Below are 9,836 nucleotides of genomic sequence, written 5' to 3' on the forward strand. Positions count from 1 at the left end.
ATTGTAATCCACTTTGGAATTGATTTCAAGTGATCAAGATTCATTTTTTCCCCATATGGATATTAGCCAAAAACCATTTATTGAAAATATCTTCTTTTTGCACCATTTTGCCATGCAGTGGCAACTGTGACATAAACCCAATGACTATTTTTTGTGGGTCAATTTTTCGATTTTCTATTCTGTTCTATTTTGTCTGTCTTTGGCCCAATATATCACATTATCTTAAGTTCACTAGCTAACTTCTATTTTTCCCTTCTTTCTGGGATCTTGACCCCTTAAGTTCTAATATTACTTTTGGCTGGATGGTGGGTCTATCAAAGCTGCATGTGGAATCCTAGAGCAGTTGTTTTAGAAGCAGATCAGGTCATGTCACTTCTCCACTTAAAATACTACAATGTGCCTACCAGGTCTATCCACGTCGCTGGAAATATAAGTGAAATAAGTCAGACAAACACAAATACTGTATGATATCTCTTATATGTGGAATCTAAAAAATACCACAAAACAATGAAGATAACAAAAAAGCAGAGAAGTGGGGAGGGGCAATATAGGGGCAAGTGATTAAAAACAATTAGGTATAAAATAAGCTACAAGGACATATTATACAACATAGTGAGTATAGCCAATATTTTATGATAACTGTAAATGGAATATAACCTTAAAAAATTGTGAATCACTATATTTTACACCTAAAATGCTCAGCTGGATGAATCACAAGCTGGAATCAAGATTGCCAGGAGACATCATTTAAAAGTGGACATTTAATTTCCAAAATTCATGGAATTTTTAAAGTATCTTTGACATTAATTTCTCATTTTGATATTAATGTCTCATTTAAATGCTTTCTTCTCTACAATCAAAATGGGAATTATTATGTTTATTAATTTGTTTACTTAATCATTACATATCTCTTTTAGAATGTAAACTTCCTGAGAGCAGGAACCCCTTTGTCCACCTTTTCAATGGCAGACTTTCCAATGAGAACAGTGCCTGGGAAAAAAAGCAGTGTTGAGTGAATAACATGAATAGAATGAGTAAACATGGACATTGGTATTATAATAAACATTATTGGTATTATGAGATCAAGGTTCAGTTCAGTTCAGTCCAGTTCAGTCGTTCAGTCATGTCCAACTCTTTGCTACCCGATGAATCGCAGCACGCCAGGCCTCCCTGTCCATCACCAACTCCCGGAGTCCACTCAACTCATGTCCATCGAGTTGGTGATGCCATCCAGCCATCTCATCCTCTGTCGTCCCCTTCTCCTCCCGCCCCCAATCCCTCCCAGCATCAGAGTCTTTTCCAATGAGTCAAGTCTTCGCATGAGGTGGCCAAAGTACTGGAGTTTCAGCTTCAGTATCAGTCCTTCCAAAGAACACCCAGGACTGATCTCCTTTAGGATGGATTGGTTGGATCTCCTTGCAGTCCAAGGGACTCTCAGGAGTCTTCTCCAGCATCACAGTTCAAAAGCATTAATTCTTCAGCGCTCAGCTTTCTTCACAGTCCAACTCTCACATCCATACATGACCACTGGAAAAATCATAGCCTTGACTAGTCAGATGGACCTTTGTTGGCAAAGTAATGTCTCTGCTTTCGAATATGCTATCTAAGTTGGTCATAACTTTCCTTCCAAGGAGTAAGCATCTTTTAATTTCATGGCTGCAATCACCATCTGCAGTGATTTTGGAGCCCCCAAAAATAAAGTCTGACACTGTTTCCACTGTTTCCCCATCTATTTCCCACAAAGTGATGGGACCAGATGCCATGATCTTAGTTTTCTGAATGTTGAGCTTTAAGCCAACTTTTTCACTCTCCACTTTCACTTTCATCAGGAGGCTTTTTAGTTCCCCTTCACTTTCTGCCATAAGGGTGGTGTCATCTACATATCTGAGGTTATTGATATTTCTCCCGGCAATCTAGATTCCAGCTTGTGCTTCTTCCAACCCAGTGTTTCTCATGATGTACTCTGCATATAAGTTAAATAAGCAGGGTGACAATATACAGACTTGACGTACTCCTTTTCCTATTTGGAACCAGTCTGTTGTTCCATGTCTAGTTCTATCCGTTGCTTCCTGACCTGCATATAGGTTTCTCAAGAGGCAGGTAGGGTGGTCTGGTATTCCCATCTCTTTCAGAATTTTCCATAGTTTATTGTGATCCACACAGTCAAAAGTTAGGTCACACTTAATTTCTGATCCAATAAGGTAAAAGTGGGACAGCAAATTTGGACATTAGAAACATGATTAAATATTATTTTCTGAGTTTGCCATGAGGCTTATTGACACATACTCTTAGTTACTAGTAGCATGCATAAAATCTTACAGTTATGCTTTTGTTCTTTCTTAGGACTCCACTGATGGATAACTGGTATTCTTTATCATATCTATACTTCAGCACTGTTGGAACTTTGGTAACATTATTTGTGGGAATGCTTATCAGTGTATCAACAGGTAACATTAACATTGCTATATTTAGTATTAGTATTGCTATATTTATTATTGCTATATTTACCTCTGTATTAATTTTTACTATATCTGTTTTATAGCTGTTTATGTTATTATACTATATAAAATAGTGAAATACTATTAGTTCAATTATTTGTTCCATTTTACTCATGGGAAGTTTTAGGGACTAGTCTTGAAAACAGAAGACCCGTCTCAATTTGAATCTGTTACGCCATTTACCAGCTGCATAAACTTATAGCTCTAAGTCTGTATAGCTGCTCCATAGCTACTCTGAGCCTTAGCTATCTTATGTATAAGATGAGGGTAATAACAATTGACCTGCCTATCTCACAGTTTGCGGTAAGATAAAAATAAAATGCTTTTTTGTAGCTATTACAATGCTAGGAGTTTTATACATACCATTATAATAGCCCTGTGCCATGATATTCTCATTGTCCTGCACCAACTCTTTGTAAACTGGAAAGAAGATATCTGTACATGTAAGGAGTAGCCTTTATATCTAATTATGGTCTTTATATCCAAACATAGTGTGAAGGCTTTTTTTCAGATGTCTGTAAACTTAAAAAAATACATTTTAAATCAAATCAAATCAATAATACACATGGTATACCCTGCTTTTCTGGGATTGCTGTAGAACCATTATCCTGGGACTTCATTTTGCCCTCATTCTGTGAATTCCCTTGGTCTCCTTCCTGTGTTCAATGCTCTGCTGCCTGAATCCCATTTCTCCTAATTCTTGTTTACGCCCTTAACTGAATGGAGTATATGCTATAGCATGTTCTTGAGGAAGGATGGACAAGAGATCTTGGAAACATTGCATATCTGCTTGATAATTGTTGGCAATGTGAGTAGAGCATCCTAGGTTGAGAGTAACTTTCTTGTTCCTGGAGCCTGTCTTACTTTTCTTCGACTTGTCTTATTGCTGTTCAGAATACCAGTTCCCTGTCATGTACTGGCTGTTTACATGTGACCCATTTCACAATGACTGTCCTGCCCTAAACCCTCAGGAGGGTCTAAAGACCTATATCCTTCAGTTCCAGGGAATTTTCCTACATGATTTCTTTTATAATTTCCTGCCATTTTCAATTTTCTCTTTCTGGAAACTCCTATTAGTCAAATGTTTTAAACTTGGACAGACCCTCTGATTTTCTTATCTCTTCTCTCTATTTTCCATCTCTATGTCTTTTAGGTCTACTACATGGGATATTTTTATAAATACTTTTCCAATAATTTTCAAAGGAGAGTGCTGATCCAGTTTTGAGAGTAGTCCGTAAGGAAAGGAGGGTGGGTAGAGGCTATTGCACTTATCCAGGTGAGCTGTCGTGGTGGTTTGGAGCAGAGCAGTAGTGTGGAGTTGGGGAGAAAAGCTGGGCTCCCTAATTTCCTGTGTTCCCTCACATGTACACATGCAGAGCAGCCAAACAAGGGGCAGAAAGCTCCACTGCTTTCTTTATCAAATGTGTTATAATCAGTCAGAAATCCTATACTTCATCCAAGTATGTGTGATGTCTGCTTTATGCTACAAATCTACCAGCACAGTGCCCACTTTGTAGAGTACTACCACCTCTCATTGATTTTTTGGCATCTGGATAGCACTGTCTTTGATACTTCTTTGGTACTTGCATTTATTATTAAAATTATATTAATAATGACATTAATATAACAGATTAATGATTATATTAACATTATATACTTGTCATTATTATAGACATTACAATCTATAATTATTGTAAGTTTATAATAAAGTTTGTAGATTTCTGTTACCTCGCAAACAGTTGTTTAAACTATTCTCTTTCTTTTCAAAAAGAACTATGCTATTTCTCCTAAGTAAAATTCCCAGCATGGCAGGTTTACTCTCTTATCTGTTGTGATATATTTTAAGACAGATTTTAAACTTTTCTCACCAGTAATCCAACCATTCAGATCTGGAACAAACATCTCCTTTTACTATTTGACTTTTGGTCTTTTTCAACTCATTTTTTTCCTTAAAAAATGTGAGTGTCATAATACTTTCTTTGCTCCTCCCCCCCTTAAATGCTTTGATTCTGATAACCATATTGGTTTTCATTTGAATAGTTTATCCAACAATTCACAGTTTTCTACATTTCTTCATACATTCACAGCCACCAGATTAAGGAAAGGAAACTCTGCTGTCTGAAGCAGAGGTAGATGGTTTGATATTTTATTGATAGAACATGTAGAATGCTTTTAAACCAGTTTTCCTACCAGTATTGGGCCAGATGACTCTTCCCTAGCTAATACTGGATGAGGCAGTTGGCTTACATTTAAGAGCCATCTCATTTATCCTTAAACACTAGACTCATATTGATCCCAGTGAGAGGCTTGCAGAATCTGGGACTGACTGAAGGAAGAGAAAGAGTGGGCTGAGTCTCCAGCACTATTTAAAAGACTCTTTGTGTTTTGTAAGTGCATAGAAGTGAATGTGCTCGAGTTAAATGTGTGTATGATGGTCCATCCCTGGGTTGTTACAGATATCTTTTTAATGATGTAAATAATGTCTGTTTTTCAGGAGGAAGAAAACAAAACATAGACTGCAGATTCCTACTAACCAAAGAGGACTTTTTATCTAATTTTGACATTTTTAAGAAAGTGAGTTGGCTTTCTTTTTCCTTAAATTCTTAAGACTGCTTTTATCACCAGTATAGAATACTCATTAGTCCTCAGACTCTCTTTGGAACTCTGATGGACAAGGAAGGTATTTGCCTTCCTCTTTAAAATGATTGATTTCTGTTGTTTATCTCTGCTTCAGTAGACTGTGAATAAGATTTAGAGAAAGAAAAGTAGTAGTGATAATTATTGAGGTGAATGAACAGTTTCTTTTTTCTAATCATCATGTTAACATTTTCTTTTAGAAGAAGCAAGTTTTAGGCTATAAATCTCATCCAGTAGAAGATGGTGGAACTGATAATCCTGCGTTCAACCATATTGAATTGAATGGCACAGATCAAAGCAGCAAGATCAATGGAACTCGTTTGTGAAGCAGCTGTGATGCTAAATGACCTTAAGCAGTGTGCCAGTTTTATGTCTTCTAAAATACTTGAATCAGGTTTTAGATTTTTTTTTTTTTTTTGGTCTATAGTGAGTACTTTGGAGGGAACTTCGGGGGATCATTTTGTTTAAGCAAAGCCCTGACTTTTTTTTTTTAACTTTCTACACTCATTAATTGATGCAACTCTGGAGGTGAAAGTTTCAGCATCAGCATTTCCCTATAACTCTCTTTTATTTCAGTGAAGCTGTAGTTGTGAAAGTTGTGACTACATATTTGCTGAAAAGCTAATACATACATATAACATGTGCTTGATGGTTAAAAGAATATTCTTAAATTAGGGCATTGTTAAAAATATTTCCCATGCATTTGGTGCTAGCATGTTTTAGAGTTTGCTAAAATCGTAATTGATGTTGAAAAAGATCTTTCTCCCTCCTATCATACTCTGTTTTTAGGGAGCAATGAAATAGTGGGTCTATGCTATCTAAATCTTTGCTTCTCATCAATCCCTATCAGCCCAGGGCACATATTAATCTTGGAATTGATTCTTGCTCAGGAGGGTGGTAATCAAGAAGCATCCTGTTTGGGACAGAACATGGGCCCAATAATCAAGGCCTTCTTGGTACTACACATCTATTCTTAGGCCTTTTTGATTGTTATCTATAGTTCCTGGCCACTGGCTGCTTGTATTGCCTTTCTTAGACTCTAGTTCTTATCTGGACTCCAATTTTCTGACCCATCGACTTTGGTTTTGTTGTGCATTTCATGCTTGCTTGCCTTCCTATTCATAATTTCCCATTCACTCTATTGCCTCGTGCTTGCATATGTCTTAAGACACCCAGTGTGAATCCTGTTACCCCAGATCCTGGTTCACTGCATCCCAGCCTATAAATATAAACTCCCTCCCATGAGCCTTATACTGACCAAAGTACTGTCAACTAGGTACTTACAGATTTGGTGGTCCAAGAACATACACAGAATTAAAAATGATTAAGTTCCATGGAATTAGAAGATTCCTCTGAATACTATTAAGCTGCATTTTTGAAAGTCAACTAACCTGCAATCATTTAAATTTAAAGGTACATACGCTTAGACATGGGTTGCCACCTGGCTCAGTGGTAAAGAATCTGCCTGCAATGCAGGAGATGTGGGTTTGATGCCTGAGTCTGGAAGATTCCCTGGAAAAGGAAATGGCAACACGCTCTAGTATTCTTGCCTGGAGAATCCCATGGACTGAGGAGCCTGAAGGACTAGAGTCCAGTTCAGTTCAGTCGTTCAGTTGTGTCTGACTCTTTGTGACCCCGTGGACTGCAACACGCCAGGCTTCCCTGTCCATCACCAACTCCTGGAGTTTACTCAAACTCATGTCCGTTTGAGTCAGTGATGCCATCTAACCATCTCATCCTCTGTTATCCCCTTCTCCTCTGGCCTTCAATCTTTCCCAGCATGAGGGTCTTTTCAAATGAGTCAGCTGTTTGCATCAGGTGGCCGAAGTATTGGAGTTTCAGCTTCAGCATTAGTCCTTCCAATGAATATTCAGGACTGATTTCCTTTAGAATGGACTGGTTGTATCTCCTTGTTGTCCAAGGGACTTTCAAGAGTCTTCTCCCAACACCACAGTTCAAAAGCATCAATTCTTCAGCGCTCAGCTTTCTTTATGGTCCAACTCTTACATCCATACATGACTACTGGAAAAACCATAGCTTTGACTAGATAGACCTTTGTTGGCAGAGTAATATCTCTGCTTTTTAATATGCTGTCTTGGTTGGTCATAACTTTTCTTCCAAGGAGTAAGCGTGTTTTAATTTCGTGGCTGAAGTAACCATCTGCAGTGATTTTGGAGCCCCAAAAATAAAGTCTGTCACTGTTTCCCCATCTATTTGCCATGAAGTGATTAGGACCTGATGCCATAGGGTCACAAAGAGCCGGATGTGACTGAAGTGAGCATGCATGCATAGACATGGAAGGAAATGGCAAACCACTCCAGTATTCTTGCCTGGAAAATTCCATGGACAGAGTCTGACAGGCTACAGTCCATGGGATTTCAAATAGTCAGATGACTTAGTGACTAAACAGCAATGCTTAGACATACTGAATTCCAGTATACCCACCTGGTTGAAAAGCTAAATTACATAGGCAAATATTTTTCTTTAGTGTTCTGGAATTACTGAGTATATGCTATGTTCCATGTTTTAAAATTTCAAGTAGCAATCTCAAAGTTTATTTTGTTTCTTTTGCTACTATTCTAGCTAAGACTTTGGTTACAGGCTTTCATCAATAGTTTACTTTTTTTCTATAGTTCACACATTAGATACTGTTTAGAAGGTTTTTTTTTTTTTAGCTTCACACTGTTTTAAAGTAATAATGTATGAAATATTTAGGTACATTAAAATATTTTATAATTAGATAATTTTGCTTATTTTTTGATACTTAGTGACTATGCTGTGTACATTTAGAGGTTGCCAATTAAAAACATTAATAAATTAAAAAATAGGAAATAACATTAATCTAAAACAAAGAGATTTATACATTTAAATTAATGATATATTCATATATTTTGTATATGTAAAGTTGTTACTTTTAATCAACATATTTGTAAGCATATATCAAACTTTGTAAACCTTTCTGTAATTTTTTAATGAGTAGAATGAAACAAGATATAATCTTGTTTCATGTGAGGGTGATTTGAACTATTGTTATTTATTTAGTAATTCTAAATGCACATATGTATAGACTGCTTTAATTTAGGAAATAAAAATCAAGTTATTTAAATAATTTTTTCTTATCTGACCGCCAAGGAGTTATGCAATATATACTTTTTTCATGCAATATATTCTTAATGAGAAATATAATACTTTGATTCTTATTCATTTTCTTTTAATAAACTATGTCTTTGTGACATTAGGGATTGTAGATATTTTACTTTTATAAACGTGAGAGAACCAGATGGAATTCTTAAGAAATAAAAGTAATATTACTATTAAGTATTAAAAATTATTTATCTTGTCTAAATCTTTGAGTTAAACCAAATGAAGGTAAAATGTTAATATAATATGAATTTTAAAAAATCAAGTGTTCTTAATTATTTTGAATCATAAAAGTGCTAATGGGAGCAAAAAGCCATGTAAGTTGCCTTTTTTTTTTGCCACTAACAAGTTGTATCACCTTGAATTTATACTTAATCTCTAATAATGGAAGTTAACACTAAACACATGCCTACCTCACAAAAATATGTATGAGTATCAGAGGTCATTTGACACCTTATTAACTCAAATAGTGTGCTTAAAATTTCAATTGAAATTGCTTCATTTCTCCAAAGAAGACATACAGATGGCTAACAAACACATGAAAAGATGCTCAACATCACTCATTATCAGAGAAATGCAAATCAAAACCACTATGAGGTACCATTTCACACCAGTCAGAATGGCTGTGATCCAAAAGTCTACAAGTAATAAATGCTGGAGAGGGTGTGGAGAAAAGGGAACCCTCTTACGCTGTTGGTGGGAATGCAAACTAGTACAGCCACTATGGAGAACCGTGTGGAGATTCCTTAAAAAACTGGAAATAGAACTGCCTTATGATCCAGCAATCCCACTGCTGGGCATACACACTGAGGAAACCAGAAGGGAAAGAGACACGTGTACCCCAATGTTCATCGCAGCACTGTTTATAATAGCCAGGACATGGAAGCAACCTAGATGTCCATCAGTAGATGAATGGATAAGAAAGCAGTGGTACATATACACAATGGAGTATTACTCAGCCATTAAAAAGAATACATTTGAATCAGTTCTAATGAGGTGGATGAAACTGGAGCCTATTATACAGAGTGAAGTAAGCCAGAAAGAAAAACACCAATACAGTATACTAACGCATATATATGGAATTTAGAAAAAGGGTAACAATAACCCTGTGTACGAGACAGCAAAAGAGACACTGATGTATAGAACAGTCTTATGGACTCTGTGGGAGAGGGAGAGGGTGGGAAGATTTGGGAGAATGGCATTGAAACATGTAAAATATCATGTATGAAACGAGTTGCCAGTCTAGGTTCGATGCACGATACTGGATGCTTGGGGCTGGTGCAGTGGGACGACCCAGAGGGATGGAATGGGGAGGGAGGAGGGAGGAGGGTTCAGGATGGGGAACACATGTATACCTGTGGCGGATTCATTTTGATATTTGGCAAAACTAATACAATTATGTAAAGTTTAAAAAATAAAATAAAATTAAAAAAAAAACAAAAACAAAAGTTGAGACAAAGGTTATTGCTAGTTTTGAAAAAAGTTAAGCTGTTAATAATTTTCAATGTAATGATGTGGTGATAGTTCCTTTCTCTAAAAGATATCTACCATAGAAATATT

General features: G+C 36.4%; 1 protein-coding gene across 3 annotated transcripts in view; it reads left to right on the plus strand.

Moving 5' to 3' along the window:
* SLC5A8 (solute carrier family 5 member 8) overlaps nucleotides 1–6,702 on the plus strand; it is a 135,210-nt gene extending 128,508 nt beyond the window's left edge. For all 3 annotated transcript variants that reach the window (XM_025283642.3, XM_025283643.3, XM_006043582.4), the window contains 3 exons: nucleotides 2,344–2,447; nucleotides 4,993–5,072; nucleotides 5,336–6,702. In XM_025283642.3, the coding sequence (XP_025139427.3) occupies nucleotides 2,344–2,447; nucleotides 4,993–5,072; nucleotides 5,336–5,461 (310 nt within the window). In that variant the 3' untranslated portion in view covers nucleotides 5,462–6,702. The remainder of the gene's footprint in view (nucleotides 1–2,343; nucleotides 2,448–4,992; nucleotides 5,073–5,335) is intronic.
* Nucleotides 6,703–9,836: the final 3,134 nt, after the last annotated feature.

Source organism: Bubalus bubalis, chromosome 4 (assembly GCF_019923935.1).
Source record: "Bubalus bubalis isolate 160015118507 breed Murrah chromosome 4, NDDB_SH_1, whole genome shotgun sequence".
Taxonomy (NCBI): domain Eukaryota; kingdom Metazoa; phylum Chordata; class Mammalia; order Artiodactyla; family Bovidae; genus Bubalus; species Bubalus bubalis.